The following is a 21,597-nucleotide window of genomic DNA, read 5'->3' as shown; positions in this document are numbered from 1 at the left end:
CTTTGATGCTGCAATTACTATAATAATCAAATGTTATAAAATAATTATTGGCCGTTTTCAGGTGATGGGTCAAGTAGTGAAATGGAGCTTCCGCCGCAGCTAGTGTCAGCTGCGATACAGAGAGCTACGGCTGACTCTTCTGGGTCTGAGAATGAGTGTTCTAACTCTGACACTGTTCATCAAAATGCTTCGCATTACGCATCTAGCTTACTGCAACAGTTTGTTGCAAAAACTCAACTTCTGAGTAGTACTGCTCCTCTTACGTCCATTAATTCTGCAGCAGCATCTTCTTTAACGTCTGCACTTAATACAAATCCATTAAGTGGTGTTGGTACTATAAACGAATGTGTCCTAGATCAAATTAATAATCTGACAGATATCCCACCAATTGTGCCAAGTTTTTTAAATACTACTCAACATCTGAGTCCGCAGCAAACAGAAGAGCTCACTCAAATTAATAAAGACCTGGAAGAGATAACGGCTGGTACAGAATCAGTCGGTTTATCAATACCAAACCCACTAAGCCTAGAAGATTGTGTGGACAATAATGACTTCATGAACTTGGATATAACGTCAGGTGGCTCAGAGCTCGGCAGTGCTAGTGACTTCTTAAAAAGTTCGCCCATAACAGTGGCCAGTGCAGATTCAGGCCCTATGAATCAAATAGATTCTCAAAAATTAGATACGATCAGTACAAATTCTGTTGAATCTCAGGAAGATGTTAAAAATGTCAACGTTGAATCTAGAAGAAAACGTGGAAGACCCCGAAAGGTCAGAAAAGTGGAAGAATATGACCATAAAGGTACTGAATCTCAGAAAGAAGCTAAGTCCAGAGATAATGCTATAAATGATTTTCACAACAATAATGACCCACCTAATGTTTCCCCAGACTCAGGTATCTTGTCAAACCATAATTCGCCTACCCATTCACCGTTACGGCGACATGATATGGATGAAAGTCATAGTAATAGTAGGCACAGTAGAAAGTCCATTCAAAAGGAAAATACCACAGTTGAAAGGCAACGTGCACGATCTAAATCGAAAACCCGTAGTAGAGCACACAATAGATCAGATTCGAGTGATTGTGACTTCTCGAAAAAACGAATAGAAAATGAGTTAAAGCAAATTAAAACAGAAGCTCCTTCTCCTGTCCCACTAAAACAAGAGCAAAATAAATTAGAAAAAACCAGGAAAAATGATCATAAATTAGATATAGCTGCTTTAGATAGAATGTTATATGCTACTGATAGAGTATTATATCCGCCAAGAAAAAAAGTTGGACGAAAGCCACAAAATAAAGCAAAAAGTACGAAAACTACTAAAACATTGAGAGATAAAAACCAATACGACTCAGCGGATAGTGACGATGACTCATTACCATCTAATAGATCAGTATTATCTGGAGTTTATGCTAAAAGAAAAGAAGTGAATAGTAAATTAGCAACTTTACCTAAAAACAACAAGAGTAATAAACCAGTTAATAATTCTTGGAGAGATCATCAAAGTGAAAATGAAGCAGCCGCTGACGATCCGCTGGACCCAACATGGAAACAAATAGATTTAAATCCAAAATTTAAAGATATACTATCGGGCTACAAGAGTGATTATGAGTTTAAACCTTACAAAAGTTGTAGTCGACTCATAGAATCCGGATATAAGAGCGATTACGGTTGCCGATCAGGCTATAAAAGTGATTGTTATCGTTCTGGATACAAAAGCGATCATAAGTCTGGCTACAAAAGTGATAAGTCAGGATATAAAACCGATTACAGTGTAAGAAGTATGCGAAGGCGTATGAGAAAGCTCAAGAAGACTCGGTCGGTGAGGAATAGATCTTACTATAAAAATCAAAAACACTTCGTTTCCGATCAAGAAATTCTACTTTTATCAAATGAAACATTCAGCAGTCTCACTCTTGGACACAGTTCTAGTGATTCTGAATGTGAGACATATTTACGGAAACCTAACGCTAGTCCAAAGTATGTGAGTGTGTGTACAAAATATCCATTACCGTCAAAATATAACTACGGTTTTACAAAAGCAAATCAAAAACACGTATTGAGACTAAATGTATCTGATCCTTTTGCTCCAGGACCAGTATTTAGTGGCTTACAAAGGCCGGTTACGACTTATAATATATTTAAAGTAAGTCACAATAATAATAACACCTTATTAAAATCTCCTACGAAGAATACGTATGTAGGTAACTCTTTACCGTCACTTAAACCTTTCTTCTCACACAAGTTTGGAGTTTCACCAATCTGTACAACAAAACAATCCAATTCAAAGAAGGACAGTTCTGCAAGTCTAAGACTTTTTACAAGAACGCTTTCTCCTAAGAATCGTAAACAAGTAAAAAAAGATTCGCCGTCAAAGAAAGAAAATTCTACAAAACCATTACCCGGAATTTTCGAAAAATCTAAAAACTCATATATTCCGAATAAATCTTTGTTGAGAAATGTATTTTTAAATTTTAAAAAACCAAACATTAAGCCCACTTATCATATTAAGAAGCATAGAAGAACAGTTGTACTCGCACCACCCAAAATTAACTTAAAACCTGCAGAGCGACCATCTCGCGTAACTATTAAAACTGAAAACAAGCACCATAGGCACAGAAGTAAAAGACGACACCGCTCCAGATCAGTTTCGAAATGTCGAGAATCATATAGTCGAAATTCTGTCGACTCCGTTGATCAAAAATTCACTCAAGATATGGATGGCCTTATATCAAACTTTATTAAACTTTGCCAAATTGCACCTAAGTTTATTGTGAACACACAAGCTATTGCACAGAAGGCTGTAGAAAAAGAAAAACCACCGGCTGAACCAGCACCGCCTGCAAAAGTAATCAAAAGAGTGTCTAAGAAAAGAAAAACATCAGATAATCAAGAAATTGCTACACCGACTTCAAAACGAAGACACAAAAAACAGTTAACTGAATCACAAAACAAAGGCAGTAAAGATACTAATGAACACAAACTACCTTTAAAGAAAAGACATTACCATATAAATTCGTCTACAAGCAACGCATTAAGTCTTAGTTTAGTCACAGCTGAATTTGATGACAATCTAAAAACTGTTAGCCCTGAAAAATTTTTGTGCACCGAAACGGATTGCATGGGGGAAATACATAATAATAGCAATGACGATTCATCTAAACAGAAGAATTCGTCAGAAAAAGCTAAAAAAGACTCAAAAAACATTTGCTCTATTACACAAGAAGCTAAAAACCTCAATAATGAATCGTTGCCAAAATCAACAAAAGCGAATGCAAATACTGCCGAAATGGTACCCACCACTGATGATATTTTAAACTCTTCAGTGTCGGCAAGTATGATTGACGACGATCTTATGATAAAGAAACCCACGCCAGAACAGTCTGAACTATCAAAGAAAATTTATGAAACTTCAGAAAAACTCAGAGCTGTTCATAAAATGGTTCATGATTTAGAAAAATGTTTACCGAAATCTAAAGAATCTGAAACTAAAGCAGAATTATCAAAGAGTGAAACACATCGGATTTCTTCACCAAGATCGGAAGCCAAATTATCACCAATTCGCAATCCAGCCCCTATAGCAACACCCAAAAAACGCCACAGATTAGAAGCAGAAAAAGTAACATCACTTTCTAATTTAGATCAAGTGGTACAATCATTGTCGAAAAAGTTATCTGAAGACAAAGTAGTTAACACTAATGTTACTAAGGATATAAACCAAAATACAACAAAGGAAGAAGCTAGTGAAAGTGAAAAACCTAATGTTGCATTATCTACAGCACAAACAAACGTTAACAATACAACTATTGATCCACTCAAGAGTATGTCAGCTCGTTCTTTATATAAAAGTTCTATTCCACCTGCTCAAAAATCTGAAATAATGACTAGAAAAAAGAACAGACTTGAGGGTCTTACCAGCAATTTAGTATCAAAAATTAACCCAAGTGCAGCAACTAAAGTTCTTGATACACTTTTGAATAACAACATACGAAAATCAATTGAATCTCGAATTCTTGAAAAAGAGAAAAATAATACGGACTGTGGAAACAAAGTATCTGACGAAAAGACTAAAACCAAAGATTCATCACAAATGAATACAAGAGCAAGTGTTATTAAATCTCCTGTGTCTAAAAGTAAAGTAATGGATAGTAAAAAGACTAAAGTGGCGGAAATTATAATAGAAAGATCTATAATTGTAAATGTTGATAAACCGACAGGCATATTTGAATCATCGATTGACTTAGAAGATCAAATACCTAAATCTTCTATTTGTGTAAGCAATGGTTTAAGTGACAGCCATAAAGGTAAACATAAAATCAAAGGGATCGATAGCAAAAGCTCAAATTCTTTGCTAGCACCTATAGACACCGAATCCGATATTCCACTAGCATTAATTTCGGAGGCGCCTGAACCTATTATTAGGCCTAAAAGAGGTGAGTCTATAGCGTCAGTTTTATCTGATAAAATACAAGAAACAACAGGTGGTCATAACTTACGTCAAACTAAAAGAACTCTGGCTGGCGAATCTGAAGATTCTAATGATAAGAAAAAGAAGAAAACCACAAATAATTTAATACGCGAAAGTAAATTAGTTCTGCCAACAAAAGTAATGCTTCCTAAACTTTCAACGGAAAAATTACTTGCTTCCGATCCAAATAAAAAAGCAGTTTTACCAATTGAAACTAAGGAACTTACTCCCACCACCGTTACGAAAACAACAGAAACGTCTAGAAAGCGTACCAGAAGACGAAAAGCAATAAATAGAACCGGTTTCCCTAGCATTAAGAAAAAGAAAAAGAAATTGGAACCGAGTCTTAATGTCACCTCCGAAAGTCATTTTACCTCTGAGGATAATGATCATTCCGCATTCGAAAGAGTACCGAAAGATGGTGAAGCTATGAGTAGTTTCTTAGAACGGACTACGAATAGGAAACTAGAACTGAAAGTTGTATTGAATAAAGACGAACTACCGAAACAAGGCCGGTTGACCGTAGTAGCTCTCGAAAAATTGCAAGGCAAAGAAATATTATCAAATTCTAAAAGTATCCAAATTGAAAAGAGTGCAAATGAGAAAAAGGTTGGAGGATCCTCTATCTTAAGAGCTCCTTCTTTACAACTGAAACAGAACAAAAACGATAAAGAAGTTAAGAATCACGTAAACAAATGGGAAGTTCTTAGTGAAAGTGATAGTATCCCCTCCTTGACGAGTTCTTTGAGCAACGACCCTGAAGACAGCATACCTTTAAGTTTACTGAATTTGAAGGCTGACAAGCATACTAGTCGATTGGATAATTTAGAAAGACTGAAACGTAAGACAAGGGCTATGTCACCTTCCCATGAAATAGAAGAAATATTTTCGAAACGCAAAAATGTTGAAAAGACTACAAAAGAAGGCTTGAGGCCCAAGTCAAGTTTGGCAATCCTATATCCAAGCGACAGGAGATTTACGAGAAGTTCTGATAACACAGCTGACGATGGAAAAACTAAAGCTAAAAAAGTTGAAAACAAAAAACCTGTGCCAGAAGCATCAGAAAAAACCACCAAACCATTGAGCATTGTCACGCGAAGAAAATCAAGATCTTGTCATGTTAACAAGAAGGTCAATGAGATACATTCCAGTTCACGTGAAAGCTCATTGGACACCGTCATCAGCCGGAGAATACCATCTAAATCGCGCGAACCGTCCATCGACCACCTACAAGACCACGATGAGAACGACCCGTTGCCTCTCAATGAGAAGGAAATTGACTTTGAGAAAAGCATCGACGTGCTTTCGAAGAGCATTATCTGCAAGAAACGAGTTGCATCTTCGCGTGACGAAAGCCCAGTTAATGGTGTTGATGGTCGAGACAAACCGGTTGTGTCCAAGAAAAATCCTCGTCTAAGAAAGAAGTTTTTAGCCGCTGGTCTGTTCTCAGACTATTACAAAGAAGAGTGAGTATATACTTTATTATATTTTATGATCACTTTAAGAAATTGTAGTTGCTGAAAGTCCACGATGTACAATGCATATGTGCTTAAAAACGTTTATTTTCTCAAAATAAATTACAATTTCACTCAATGAGAAGATTTACAACGTATTTTTATGTAGTACAAACAACATACAAAACAATCAGAAATTATATAAAAAAAACTTGAGGGTAAATTTATAAATACATATAACTTTTATTGTATGAACATGGACTGTCATATTTATATCTTAACTAACAAACCTTAATTCCAATCCGTGTTAACTAGGAAAATGGAATTTACTTTATACGTTTCTATTACATTAGTACAGACATCATCATCAATATTAATAGCCTGTAACAGTCCACTGTTGGACTCTCCCAAAGGGAGTGTTAGCCCACAATTACTACGCTTGGCAGACGGGTTCGCCGTCACCACACGGCATCAATACAGATAGATCCTCCAAAATAATACTACGTTTCGGTCTGCTAAGGAAACATCTTCAAAAGACGTTGATTTCGCAACGCAATTTTCTTCGCTTTGCTATTGTGCTCTGTATAAATCAACTTCGGGAAGCTCCGGTATCAAATTGCGGCCTAAACCCTTCTCATGTGGGCCGGTAATCGGTTCGAAATGATCAACCTTACCTTATTCTTGTATTTTTTGTATGGTTTACTTACTAGAACATAACCTAAATTATCCTTTTCAGTCCAAAGCCCGAAGGGAAGGGCAAGAATCTTGTCACCCAAACGGAATTTCCACCTGGGTTGCTGGGTCCACCGCCTTATTGCGAACGATGGGTACGACGTAGTATGCAACACTTCTCGCTGCCTTACGATATATGGTGGGAACAACATTACAACCAACCTGTACCATCCTGGAATTACAAAAAGATACGCACGAGTAAGTAAAATCTTGGAGTTTTATTTTTGGAAAACGTTCAAAAACGAGGAAATTATATATGATTTTTATTTACTCATTGTTTTTTCGGGCATAGCTCCGTCATGTAATATAATGTATCGTTACAAAATAGTTTCATATAGTTCTGATGAAGGTTAAGCAGTATTCAGTAAATTGGGTTACACCCAGTTTTTCTATCAAAGTGTACACATTTTTTCGTGCATGTGAGTGAGTAGAATTTTACAATTATGCAAAAAAAATGAGTAAAGTGTCCTTTTTTTTGTTAAAAATAATCTATATTGTTATTGATACATACGTTGCCCTAAAGAGGCTTGGGTCATTAGATCGTTCTTAAAAAAATAACAAGTTATATATAGCTATCTTTAAGTTTAAAGAAAATCGAAGAAGACTGGTGTGTCGACTCCACATAACATTGGATATGGTAGGCGTAAGTATGAGATAGGAGAACTTTTACCAGTAAGTGCTCAGCCACATTAGGAGTGTCCAGTTTGGTGGGCTTAAATAAATACTACACATAATACATAAATGAGACTGATTGCTTAACGTGTAACGTAACGAAAGAGGATTGAACAACGCTTACTTCCTAACTCCAGGCTGCTGTAAATTCCCTGAGAGAAATCCCAATATGTTATAAATTTTTGCCCACTCCAGGCCATACGGCAGAAAAAGTTATATATGGTTAAATGCAGCTTTCTTTGATTATTTTAATCTGTTTTTAAAGGGTTTTTTATTAAGGAGATCGTTAATCTTTTGTTCATCTTTACAGATGTGTATTACGACGTGAAGCCATCGGCGGAAGAGTGCGAGAGCGTCGCTTGCAACTGTGTGCCGTCTTCGAGTTGCAACGAGGATTGTATCAACAGACTTGTGTATTCCGAGTGCTCGCCACAATTGTGCCCTTGTGGGTAAGTTTGATCACATTTTTCCTATTTATCTATATACTTTATAAACGTCTTTTGAAGTGTGTTTGCTTATAGTGACTCTGCTAGTGATTCGGAATGCATATCTGCCAAGAAAGCCGGCTCAAAACTCGGCAGATGTTATTTACCAACATCTTACTTGCCACCATCAATTAACAACAATTTGACTATCATTATTCAGAGACGGTCAACATTATTCAATGATCAGTTTCCTATTAACCTTATCAATTCATTAATTTTAAATTGTATTGTAACCATGACGCTTTACTACAAAATATCTAAAATAAAGTCTTCAAAAAAAGTGCAGTGCGAATCGGTAATAAACTTTATTTTTTTAGTTTTAATTATTTTATTTTTTTAGTTTTTAAAATTTGTAATTGTAGTTTGATATTTATTTAAATTTTATTAACTTTTGTATTTTTTGCAATTTTAATTCGATTTAAGATAATATTGATTTAAGATCGTAGTCTGCTTATTTGCTTATCTTCATAGTATTTTTTGTATTTTTGTTTTAATTTTTGTCATTTTTGTCATATGGGTATTTCGCGTGAATTAAATGCATTTATTATTATTATTAAAAATGAGTCAGTTTTTCTTAACTACGTTTTATGAATAAATGTTCAGTCGTTGTATGAATAATTATTAAGCTTGTATTGGCTATGCCGGAATGTCAATAGATAATACTAAATTTAATAGAACTATTACTAATGGTACAACGGAGAACGGACAGCCGCTTCCTGTAAGCTGGTAATTTACTGCGATCACCAACTCGTCTTGTCCAACCAACTCCAGTCCAACCAAACAATTGGCAGAGGCCTTTAGTGGACTGGTATAGGCTATAGACTACTAATAGTAAGTTTGATAAAAGCTAATTAAATTTCTTTATTTCGTTAACAGAGACAAGTGCAAAAACCAACGCATCCAACGTCACGAATGGGCTTCAGGTCTCGAAAAGTTCATGACGGAAAACAAGGGGTGGGGAGTTCGTACTAAGAACCAAATTAAGTCCGGCGATTTCATACTCGAGTACGTCGGTGAGGTCGTCTCTGATAAGGAGTTTAAGGTAAGCGTTAAATAAGCTAGTGTGAATTAAATCATAATTCGTAACTGCCTCGGTGAGTTAGTTGTGAGCATGTTTGACTGCATATTACGAGGACCTGGGATACCCGGATCAGGTCAGTGTATTTGGTTTTCCTATCAAGAAATTCTTAGTACCAGCTCGGTGTTTGGAATTGGCCCCGTGCCTCGGATAACACGTTGTAACTATAAGAGTGAGGTACTGTGTATTGTTCGTGACCGGTCCACATGTAGATTTTTTGTTAAGTGACGTCACACAGGTAGTCTATCTATATCAATATAATTTTCAGCCGCATCAGAGTTCGAATAATTCGGATTTTATTCGCCTATCGATATGTCGGCTTCAAACAGTGCATTAGGTATCTCATTGACAGGACATTTTTATAAATAAAATTTCCATTTGGGGGCGTCGATAAATTACGTGAGGTGTTTTTTTAATTTTCTGTCCCTCCCTCCCCCCCCTGGTGAGATGTCGTGAGATTTTATTCAACCTTCTCCCCCATTCCCCAATCTCACGTCAGATTTTCCAAAATGTGGGTTTCTTACGTTAACGCGATGGATTGTTATGGTAAAAAGACCAATGGACCAAAATCGTAATTTTTCAATCAGAAAAAAAAAATGCGTGATATTTGCCGAGACCCCCCCCCTCTCCAACGTAAGATTAGATGAGATTTGATTCGACCCCCTCCCCCCTATTAAACATCTCACGTACTTTATTAACACCCCCCTTCATAAAATACGTAAGTTCCTTCTGATCAGAAAGTAACAAAATACATTTTGATTGTACAAGAAGCTGTAGCCGGGCGGACTTAAAAATGTGTTTTTTTCTAAAGTATGATGGATGTAGTAGTAGTATTTAGTAGGTGTAGGTGTTTTACCGAAGTGAAGTTTAAGTGAGTGAAGAGCATTACAGCATTTGCATTAGATAAGATAGCGTATCACAAACCCGCTAGTTCTTTCTACGCATGTTTTTAAAGTGATCAATGTTAACAAACGTTAAGGTTAGCAAATATTGTATTAATGTTATAAATGTTTTAATTTGTCTTGTTTTGATATATTTGACGTATTCACTAACGTTTGTACTAAATGTAATGTAAACATTATTATCTTTCATTACCTTATCTTTTGATCATTATGAACCGGAACTTAGATACCATTGAATATATTTGACTGTAAGATAGCAATAATATATTCTATTATAAAGACCAAACTAATGAAACCATAAACAATTTAATTTTAACCAAGAAACATAATAAAAATGCTTAAAAATAAGTTAGTTACAAGCCCTTTTGATTGTGTGAGTAAATGTCAAATAAGAAAAAAAGGATGCGTGTGCGCAACTTGTGACTTGTCATATTATTTAAGTTGCAGATGTTTGAAAGAGATACCGATATGTTTGCAACTCTATTTTTTATTTCATTCCCTATTAGTCTACATCTACATACGATACGTTTGCTAAACTCTATTTCTTTGCATTTTAGGAGCGTATGGCGACACGCTACGCACGCGACACCCACCATTACTGTCTACACCTAGATGGTGGGCTTGTCATTGACGGTCACCGAATGGGTGGTGACGGCCGTTTTGTCAACCACTCGTGCAGACCCAACTGTGAAATGCAGAAGTGGACTGCCAATGGTAAGTAAACAACTCATTACCAAAGCATAGGCGCATCGGTGAACAACTAAGTTCAACCTCTTCCATAACCAATGTATAACTAAAAAGTTACAGTGTTCCAAGGTAAAAAGTATTAAAAAAGAAATATACAACCGAATTGACAATTGAGACGGTGATAGCCTAGAAGCCTTATCCGTCTTAAGATGTCATAATGTGTAAAAGATTAAATTTTAATCAAATCAAATATAATGAAATATATATTTGATTACCATGTACTGTGTTTTCTCTTGATCCCTGCATGGATAATCGCCACAATTGAAGCTAAATAATAATTTACTGTTATTTAATTGATGTGCCTAATGACAAAAAGAAATACCTAAATACAAAGGTTCAAAACTGAATAACTCTTGATCTTGGTTTCTTTTCAACTCAATTCTTGTGTTTGCAATTTCTTCTTTCTTCGTGTTTGCCATTATTGTTGTGTTCATAAATTGTTGGCTTATTTCCTTGCAAGAGATGATTGACCTTTTCTTGGTCAGTGGAGTGGGAGTGGTGTGGGAGAAAAATATTATTAATTTATTATCTGTATAATTAACAGGTACATTTAGAATGGCGCTGTATGCACTGCGGGACATTGATCCTGATGAGGAGCTGACATACGATTATAACTTCTCGCTATTCAACCCGGCTGTTGGACAAGTAAGTTAAAATCTAATACAGAAAATCTTTATTCAAGTAAAGATGGCACTTATGATGCGTACACTACATACAAATGTGTACAAACTTGTGAGATAATGGCGATAACCCTGTTGGTGAAATAAGAACTAAACCTACGAGAGTTCCAAACGTGCCGTGGCTTAATAAGAAACCCTCAACAAACCTTGCCGGGTGTTCTTTTTGTTATCACCATCTCACTTTGATATTTTCTGAACATTAGAAGAGAAACCTTGTTAGAGCAATAATTGTTAGTGCTGTTTAGTAACTAGTTCTTAGAAACTGTGCCGATGTTGCGAATGTTTAACACCCAACTACATGATTTGACGTTTGTGGCCATATTACGCCAAAATTGTATTTATGTAGGCAACAAAGGCTACCGGGAGTCCCCAAGGCTAGATAAGTTGGACCTGGGTTGCAATCCTACTTAGTGGAAAGAAATGCTACAGTCTAAGATGGTAATCGGTAATGTTCGGGGTTAGGCGGCATGTCTTTATCGCTAGGGTGGTAACTAGCCACCGCCGAAGCCTCGGACCAGACCTATTAATTTCTTTCAAGTATGCTTGTATAAGCATTTTTGAAATTTTGTAGTGCATTGTAGTAAATCTACAACCAATTCGGAAAGCCGATTTTTCTTTGTAAATCTCTGATGGAAAGTTGTTGTAGTGTTTGTTCTCGTTAACATTATTTGTATTTTATTGTAGCCCTGCAAATGCGATTCGGAGGACTGCCGCGGTGTCATTGGCGGAAAATCGCAAAGAATCACCAAACAACCAGTGAAAACTCAATCGAGAACGCCATCCAACGCATCGAACCAGTCCAACAGTTCCAACGGGAACCAACCGCGGGTCGGCAGGCCGCGGAAAGCCGTCAAATGCAACAAGAAGTCCGAACAACAAAGCGTCAGCGCTTGCGACATCAAGAATATGACGATACTCAAGTACCAGCAGCATCTGAACAAACTCTGGCAGGAGCCTCAAATGAAACCCCTTACTGCGAAAGAGAGAGCCTTGGTGAAGGAACGGCATTGCTTCCTCTTTAGGAATTTAGAAAACGTTAGTAGTTTATTTTCTGTTACGGTTGGCCACGAGACGTGCGGCCGTCGATGATTCTAGTGACTGAAAAAAATTTATTGAAAAATTCCAAACATGCCACGGCTAGCGTCTAACGGCGACATGACAAAAATTCGCCATTTGTCCCGTGGCCAGCAAGTTACATCAGTTGTTGCCCGCGACTTCGCCTGCTTTTTTCGGTTTTATACAAAAACACGTGTGAGCCGTTTGTTTTCCTGGGATTTAAAGTCTATTTAAAGTATCACATTATGTCTCTCTCCAGGACCCTGTTCTCTGTTGTTTAATCGTAGCTTGCAACCTGGAGATGGGTATGATACTTTATATTGCGGGAAACTTTAGAATAACGTTCTTGGTGGACTTAAGAAAGTAGCTTTCATTACCATACATTTTGACATTTTGCACAGTTTCAACCATGTTGGCGAAATTTTGCATAGAGATAGTCTGGATCCTACAACAGACGTACGATACTTTTTATCTCGGGAAACATTGGTAACGGACGAAGTCGCGCGACGAACAGCTAGCTATTTAAATATCAAATTAAAATATTAAGATACGACAGAAACTAAACAAAATAACTTTTCAGGTACGTCGTACTCGGGAGCGTCTATCCCTTCCAATGCCACCTTCTCCGCCTAACTCTGCCCCGCCCCCTCCACCGCCTCCCGTCACCCCTCAACAATCAGTCGCCAGCACCCCTGTAGTCACCAACGTGAACCCACTAACACTTCCCGATACAATGAACCCCCAAGTGTTCCTAAAGAGGCTGCAGACTCTACGAGCCTCGAAGGAAGAAAACATGAAAGAGTTGATACGACTACAAGACGATCAGAATGCCGACGTCAAAACGCGGCTAGGAAGAGTTTTCAAGGCAATCTTTAACGCAGTTATTGCAGTAAAAGGTGTGTAAAACCACAAAAAAAAATACAAAATCTCGATCGAGGTGAATTCATAAATGTATAATTCAAAATAATTACATACCTTTCCACTTACAAAAACTTATATATTTTTTCATTTCTATTAAAATAAGAATGAATTTTCTTTTCTTTACCAATATAAAATTTTCCGCAACATTAAGTCAGCCTCTTTTTTTGGCACAACACATTATAGACTTAATTAGGTATTAAATTATAAGTTACTGTATGTCTGTTTGTGTTGTTCTGGTAAATTAACAAATTCTATTCTATTCTAAATTAAACAGTTTATGAAATATAGGCTAATATATAGTGATAATATACAGTTTACACAATTAATATTGTGCTGTGAAAACTAACCACAATAAGAGGTTTTAATACTGTAAGTACGTATTATATGCAAGTTATACTGTACTTCATTTAGATGTAGAGATGTAGAAAAGCTTGTACCGGTTTTTCGTTGTTATATAAATAAAAATATATACTACGACAATATACACATCTATCTAGCCCCAATGTAAGCGTAGGTTGTGTTATGGGTACTAAGATAGCTGATGAATATTTTATGAATTATATGCATAAATACTTATTATATACATATAAACACCCAGACACTGAAAAACATTCATGTTCATCACAGAAACATTTCCCAGTTGTGGGAATCGAACCCACGGCCTTGGACTCAGAAAGCAGGGATGCTGCCCATTTCATCGGTCGGCTTTATGTGTATCATAACAGTGTAGGAAAATACATCGTGAAGAAACCGGCATGCCTGGGAATTCTCCATAATGTTGCCAAAGGCCTGTGAAGTATGCTAATCCACACTTCACCAGCGTGGATGGCCTAAGCCCTTCTCATTATGAGTTAACCCGCCTAGAAATTCGGTTATAAGTTGTTAATGATAATTATATTTCCCATTATAGATGACGAAGATAAACCGGTTTGCTCGCTCCTACTAAAACTGAGACCGAGTCAAACAAAGTCGGACGCAACTGCTGTATCGGACCTTAATTCGATACAGAGCAAAATAGACGCCGGTCGCTACGAGAGCGTTGCGCAGTTCGACAGCGATGTAAATGGACTGTTCACCACCATCATACGTGAACACGGCAAGATGACGGCCTTAGGAGCGGCAGCCACGCAACTGAGGAAGGTAAATGAATTAATACATTTTTATTGTATGCCTCCATTGACAGCTGTTAATACTGGACTGTCTATTTGTATAAAAATAGCAGCTTACATTTTTATCCCTATTGGAAGCGCCAAATGTAACATAAGAAAAATGAAAAATGAAAATGAAAAAGTTTATTTGAACATCAATATTACAACTTGTTTGTTACATACATTAGGAAAAATATGGTTATATAACAGAATAAATTGCTAGCGAGCACACTAAGCTGAGCTTGCATAAGAGAGTCTATGGAACCAATGTTAAAGTGTTCTTAGTAATTCAATTATATTTTGATTCTTGTATACAGCTTTAAAACTCACAGCGTGTCAATTGGAGACAAAACAGAGTGACAAAAGCCTGTCCAGTGACAAAGTGAAGCTAGGTTCTCAAACTTATGATTGACCTTTGATTTTTTTTCTAAAGCTCCCCAATATATTCATTAACTATCTGTCACGAATCTGAAATATGCATTGCCACGATGTATTAAAACGTGTAATATGTAAGATGCATTTCCTTTAATATCTTCCGCGTAGTTGAAAAATCTTTCTAGATATTGAGCACTGTGGCCGAAACCGGTCAGGGAAACTGTTTTCATGGGTAGAGAGTACAATTTGATAGCTTTATTTTATTTTAAATTAAAACTTTTTTGAAACTAAATAAAGAAGTCACTTTCTTGGTGTGGCTCTCGTATGCCTACTTAAGCTTTACCGTCTAGCCGTCTACTTACAAATCCGATCAAGGATTAAAAAAATGAGCTAGTACGCGTAAAGCCCACCAACCCGTATTTGATCAGCGTGGTGGGCTATGCTCTAAAGCCGTCTCTCCTGTACCTAACAGTGGGAACTCAAATAGGATACGGATGATGACAGTTAGCCTTTTATATCCTCGAAGGGTGATCTACCCAAGTCCTAAACACACATTTCATCACAATCGTACCTGCCGATCCATATCAATTTGCTAATGCTCATTCGTTAAAAGTTAAGTTTTTTACTAATGATGCTATTCAATCAATTAAAATTTAATCGTTGTTTATTCTTTTTAGGTTTACAACGCTACAAAATCAGATTTCGCTGAATACTTGTCTAAAACACTTGGTCCAAATGAATCTTTACCAACCGGCTTCGTCCAAAAAACTAAATCTGGTAAGTATCCTAATACTATAAATTCGAAAGTTTGTATGAAAACTACTAAACTAATTTGACTGAATTTTAAAATGGATATAGATTTTATCCTGGATTAACATATAGGCTCCTTTTTATCCCGGAAAAACTAAAAAACTATAAATAAGGCCGCGGGCAACAGGTGATTCTACAGTGGCAATTCTAATCGGGTTCCTGTAACCAGAGAAAGTTTTTAAACAATAATATTCCAAACTGCATGTATAAAATCTATTCATACTAATTGACAGTTTACAGAACAAGTATTGTAATACTGGCAAACCGTAATTCTACTAGGTGGCGCTCTTTCGATACCATATAAATCCGAGTTAATCGTAAATAAATTTAAACGTGGGTATAAAATCTCACTCTTGGCACTCGGAATATACTATTTTGGTCATCTGCCAGTAGGGCAGAACAGGCCAGGATAATCCCCGAATATCCCCTGACAAGGGATATAATTAACGTGTCCAAGTTTACCCCCGTTTACACACATATTATTTGGAATATAAGTAACGTGTCCAAGTTTACCCCCGTTTACACACATATTATTTGGATATTATTTCCACTTATGCGCTAGCGCATTGCTCTCAAAGTTGATAAAGCTGTGTGAGAAGGTAAATTTTTAGCCTTTCCCCAGGGAGAACATTGTCTATTTCCCATGCTAGCCGTGAAGGTTGGAACCCGTAAGCATGCTGTATCGTTTGTCCCACAGAGGAAGTTATCCTGTGCATCTGCGGCCTGCACGTGGAGGAGGGTCTCATGGTGCAGTGCGGGCAGTGCGGCGTGTGGCAGCACGCGCGCTGCGTACGCCTCAACGCGGACTCGGCGCACGACGACGCCGCCCACCACTGCCACTACTGCACCACCGAGCAGGTACGGTTTTTTGAGTGGGAGATTCCGGGTTCGAATCCTGGCAGGTTTTATTTTGAAAATTTATAATTTCTGAAATCTTTCTGGTCTCCAGAGTCTGGCTGCTAGGATGTGGCTAGTTACCCCTACAGGCAAAATATTTTTTTTTATTTTTTTTATTTATGTAGACCTAGCACAGGCAGAACGCACAAAGCGTTCATACAAATATAAATTACGTGTCACCAAGCGATTTAGCTTTCCGGTATGTATCGCGTTGAAACGGATTAGGGGTATGGCTTATAACTGTCATACCCCAAAAGTTTAGTCCACTGCCATCTTAGACTGTATCACGATTAACCATCAAGTGAAACGGCAGGGCTTACTTAGAAATAAAAAGAAAGTGGCTGGGAGACTAAGTCTTCTGCGCGCATCTCATAAGGTTTAAGAGATCCGTGCCCTGTAATGGGTTGGTAATGAGTTGACAAAGATGATCAGGTGAAAATAACTTAAGTAATACCCAGCTTCTTGTAACAGGCTTGATGTCATCTGACCTAGTGGGTGGCCTTGCATGCCTTGCCAATGGGATACTTGCCTCACTCTACTTAAGATCAATCTGGGCTGCTAGTTATTGGAACAATTTTTAATATATTTTTTACCCTTTATTTTTATTTTGTAAATATTTTTTTAGAAAATGGTCCCGTGCACATGTTCCTCTCCCTTTGCCATTTTACCTTAGTAAGACAGTGTCTCGGGTAATAAAAAAAAAGAATATTGTTGCAGGTCGACCGTGAAATTCCCCTCGACGAATACACAGATGAAGGTCACCAATTTTATCTTTCCTTGATGCGAGGTGACCTCCAAGTGCGTCAAGGTGATACCGTATACGTTCTACGGGACATACCCATAAATGACAAACGTCCGGACGTTAGCCAGAAGAACGGTGAAAAGAGCGATTCGCCAAAAACAAAGCGTGTGGATCGAAAGAAACTGAAAATTGCGAAAGGGAGTAAGAGTGAAGAGAACACGCAGAATAAGGTAAGTTGTGATTCGACTTTAAATGTGTTAATTTTTTCTTCCTCAAGTGTAAGGTTAATCCTTTATAATCTATATATATATCAAATAAGATTATGATTGCAAAAGTGTGTTTGTTTGTTTGAATGTTTGCCCTTCCTTCACGCTCTATCTTAGCAACCAATCCACTTGATTTTTGGCATGGGGTTAGTTAAAAGGACGGAGAGTACCGTACGGTATTTTTTGTCTCTGAAAAAACAATGGTTCCCACGGGATTTATAAAGAGCCGTAATAAGTAAACAACCTTAGCATACGCTAACATTTTTGTTATTTTGTGACGCTTCCAGGAAGGCGAAGTCCGCAAGCACACTTACCAAACGATCGGTGAAGTGCCGGTCTCAGAGCTAGACATATTCCGCGTGGAGCGCCTGTGGAAACACAAGGACACGCACGAGAGATACGTGTACGGGCATCACTACCTGCGACCGCACGAGACCTTCCACGAGCCCACCAGAAAGTGAGTTATACCGAAAGGACAAAAATATAACTAAGTTTCTCATACTCAAAAGTAGCAATTCGCGCAAATTTACAAGCATCTACCGACCATCTACTATGTAGAATTCTGCCTGCGAAACATATTTTCATAGTTCAATTCAAATTAGTTGAATACATAAACCATGTTAGTATCATCCTATTATAACAATTTCGGAAGAATTTTTAAACAGTTTCATTGAAAAACTTAATAATTTCAAATTTTGAGTTGTGATAATTATATTGTATTGTTTCAGATTCTTCCACAATGAAGTAATGAGGGTACCGCTGTATGAAGCAGTCCCCATAGAACTCGTCATGTCCCAATGCTGGGTCATGGATCTCAATACGTTTTGCAAGGTTTGTTCCACAGTGAAGTAGAGACAACATGAAATTTCTAAAAAAAAACAATAATATCATATTGTATTTTAAGTGAGATAAAGACCTCATTTAATCAGTGTTAGGATCTTGAACTGACCTGACGCAATCAAATAGTTTGCATGAGACTTATCTGACGAAAATAAAACTGCATCCAAACTACTAGCATAAATATTGCTTACACGTTGATATATACATTTCAGTAATAATAAAGTTTTATCATCAATATATCTCTTATTGAGGCAGTCTTATATTGATAGTCTAGTTTTTTTTTTATCTCAACCAAAGTCCAAAGTCTTAACAGCACGTTATATTTTTTTTTTCCTCTGCAGGGTCGTCCGGTGGGTGCATCGGAGGAGCACGTGTACATCTGCGAGTTACGCGTGGACCGATCGGCGCGTCTGTTCACCCGCGTGTCGCGACCCAAGTACCCATTGTGCACCAAGCCTTACGCGTTCGACCACTTCCCGTCGAGGCTGAAGCTTACACGCACTTATGCTGTTAGTATAAATTAATTAATTTAGTTCAATTTCGCATCCAAATAAAGAAAAATAAAAAAAATGTATCAAATAAAAAAAACAATATCAAGAATTGTTTTTATGGATTTTAACAATTCAAAAGAGCATGTCAAATTCGTATTATTGATTCTCCGCGTCCTTAAAAAAAAACTCCTTGATTTCACACAGTTTCCTTAACCGATTTCTGCCGCGATGGTCTACCTCCAGTTTATCCAATTACCGCCATTTCGAAACTCCGGGCAGATACTAAGGATTTCTTAATACGAAAAAACCAATATTGGCCCGACCCGGGAAACCAACCCAGGACCTTGTGATCTGCAGTCGAACATGCTAACCACTACACCAACGTAAACATATAACTACCATAAATCTACCTTTGTTGTATTTACGTTATCTGCATCGAAATAATTTCCAGCCCCACGAGGTCTCGCCTGAGTACCTCAAAGGAAGAGCAGCAAAGAGCGCCACACCGGCTGAGAAACCTAAGAATACTCCAGAAACCAAGAAAAAATCCACTGCAACATCTGCAGCGGCTGCACCCAAGGTAATTATTGTAATTAGTAAAGTCATGTTATGCTATTGTGTATTTATGTAATATTAAGTTTGACGGCTGGTTCTTTATATGTATATTATAAGTTTATTTATGTATGTTATTCATAAAAATATTCATTAGTCATCTTAGTACCCATAACACAAGCTGCGCTTACTTTGGGGCTAGGTGGCGATGTCCCTATATTTATTTATTTATTATTAATATTTGAACAATGCATGTATGGAATTATGTAGGCTGAGAAAAGTACATGTTTGGGTGACTTATTCGTATGGTGGATTGTTTAATTTTGGTCTCTTTTGATACACAAGATATTATGAGGGAATAAAAGACCTTTTCTCATTTGAAGAAAACCCAATTTGGTTTTAACAGCTAAACCGATTAAATTATATTCACATCACACTTGCTCGTAAAGCGGATATTATTTCATAGGTATAAGGCTCATTATTTAAAATTACCGTACTTGTCAAATCACTTCAAAACAGCCAACTTCAACTTTTGTGACATAATGTTACACAAGTTGAACAACAATTTGTATCATAGCAATTTTTCTCCATAGGCACTAACACCGGCCGCGCGACGTGAACAACAAAAAGATCGCGTGAACAACATCGCAAGGCGACTGCTGGCGAGAGGTGGGCAAAGGGGGGCTGTTGATGCTTCATACCTACTTGCACCCAGAACATCAAGGGTGCCTCGGCGACCTAGAACTAGACCATCCTGACCCGCACGAGCTTGCACCACTTGCCCTTTATAACGGTGCTGAACAAGTGTTAAATAGTGAAAACTGATAGCCCAAAGTGAACGAAAGTGATATAATGGCCTAACGTGCCCATTGCAACAATGTAAAGTTTAACATGAATTGTTGTCATGTTAAACGTTGATACTGGGACTTCAAGCCCCAAGAAAATTATGAAAAACTGTTATTAATGTGTCTATGAATTATAGATAGCGTAATGGCTTAGCTTTGTTTCCTCAAGCAGTCGCAACCTACGCATGCACCACAGTTATAAACATAACAGTATACTTACCATACAGCAATAATGATCGCCTCACAGAATTATCCAATACAAGGATATTTTGTCATTGCATGTTAAATGCATCTAGGTTTACCTAAAGCTAAGAGTTAGGGACTATCTTTTTATTCTAATAAAACATCGTTATTTGGTTCACCATAGCTAAAATGAAATATGCACAAAGAATGTGTCTTCACACTAAGGCACTATGTAAATACATAATTTTATTGCATCTAATGCAACTAGTTTACATCTATAATTGTAATGTATTATTGTATAATGGATTTAAGCTAAATTAGGAATGATGCATTCATGATCACTTACTAAAATATAATCTTTTTTGTTGTAATTTGATTGAATAATAAAGCGTCATTGTATGTCAGGGTACTGAGTAGATAGGAATTTCATGGAAAAGTAAGGTTAAGGTTTGATCAAATTACAATGAGATTCACGATAATATTACTTAAGTTGTACAACTGTATAGCCACAATGTATCATAAATATCACATTCCTTGGCTCTAATAGTCTTACACAGTTGGACTATGTTTGAACTGCAAGTCATAAGTTGACCTAAGTGCATTGAAAACGCCATTGGATTGCATAGATTTGCAGGTGACTTGCTGTTCAAATAGTCTGTAAGCATGGACTCTATGGTTTGAGACAATAATAAGGATCAGCTTACATAGCTGGGCATGAAGTATGGATTGCTAACTCGAATCTCTTGTAGCTTTTGTACATAAGTTTGTAATATTTCCATCGTAAAATAAAATAATATTTTTGTAATATACATAGTTAGTTACTAGATAAAGTACTTGTTTTCTTATTAACGTAATAATATTAAACATTAGGTACCTATTAAGAGTTAAGTTAAACTTATTAATTTATTGTTCCCAACGTTTTTGGAATTAATTAGAATTCTTATTTGTAATGAAATTACAATTTGTAATCTCAGTTATTTATGTGTTACAAGTATTCTCTTACTATAATTATCTACACATTTAAGCTCTTTGTAACCTTAAAATTATTTTTAGCTATAAATATATTTTTATAGGCTAATATTGTTATACTAATATAGTGATTATAAAGGAGGATGGGTAAAAATGTATAGCACTTATTCCAATTACATTTCATTGGTAAGATTTTTATATGAATAACTGTTACTATTGTGGCTTATCTTAAACTGTGTCATTTTTATTTAAGAATAATGTAATTATTAGCAATAATAAGCAAGA

The 21,597-nt window shown here is 36.8% G+C and overlaps 1 protein-coding gene across 3 annotated transcripts in view; it reads left to right on the top strand.

Annotated features, from left to right (window-relative positions):
• LOC120632818 (histone-lysine N-methyltransferase ash1) overlaps nucleotides 1–21,251 on the top strand; it is an 82,097-nt gene extending 60,846 nt beyond the window's left edge. For all 3 annotated transcript variants that reach the window (XM_039902839.1, XM_039902840.1, XM_039902841.1), the window contains 17 exons: nucleotides 62–5,933; nucleotides 6,658–6,851; nucleotides 7,636–7,774; nucleotides 8,687–8,852; nucleotides 10,348–10,504; nucleotides 11,082–11,182; nucleotides 11,902–12,252; nucleotides 12,854–13,169; nucleotides 14,105–14,334; nucleotides 15,395–15,494; nucleotides 16,225–16,385; nucleotides 17,142–17,396; nucleotides 17,720–17,889; nucleotides 18,161–18,263; nucleotides 18,614–18,781; nucleotides 19,215–19,343; nucleotides 19,909–21,251. In XM_039902839.1, the coding sequence (XP_039758773.1) occupies nucleotides 62–5,933; nucleotides 6,658–6,851; nucleotides 7,636–7,774; nucleotides 8,687–8,852; nucleotides 10,348–10,504; nucleotides 11,082–11,182; nucleotides 11,902–12,252; nucleotides 12,854–13,169; nucleotides 14,105–14,334; nucleotides 15,395–15,494; nucleotides 16,225–16,385; nucleotides 17,142–17,396; nucleotides 17,720–17,889; nucleotides 18,161–18,263; nucleotides 18,614–18,781; nucleotides 19,215–19,343; nucleotides 19,909–20,073 (8,777 nt within the window). In that variant the 3' untranslated portion in view covers nucleotides 20,074–21,251. The remainder of the gene's footprint in view (nucleotides 1–61; nucleotides 5,934–6,657; nucleotides 6,852–7,635; nucleotides 7,775–8,686; nucleotides 8,853–10,347; nucleotides 10,505–11,081; nucleotides 11,183–11,901; nucleotides 12,253–12,853; nucleotides 13,170–14,104; nucleotides 14,335–15,394; nucleotides 15,495–16,224; nucleotides 16,386–17,141; nucleotides 17,397–17,719; nucleotides 17,890–18,160; nucleotides 18,264–18,613; nucleotides 18,782–19,214; nucleotides 19,344–19,908) is intronic.
• Nucleotides 21,252–21,597: the final 346 nt, after the last annotated feature.

Source organism: Pararge aegeria, chromosome 20, assembly GCF_905163445.1.
Source record: "Pararge aegeria chromosome 20, ilParAegt1.1, whole genome shotgun sequence".
Classification (NCBI taxonomy): domain Eukaryota; kingdom Metazoa; phylum Arthropoda; class Insecta; order Lepidoptera; family Nymphalidae; genus Pararge; species Pararge aegeria.
This window is presented reverse-complemented; position numbering and strand designations above follow the sequence as displayed.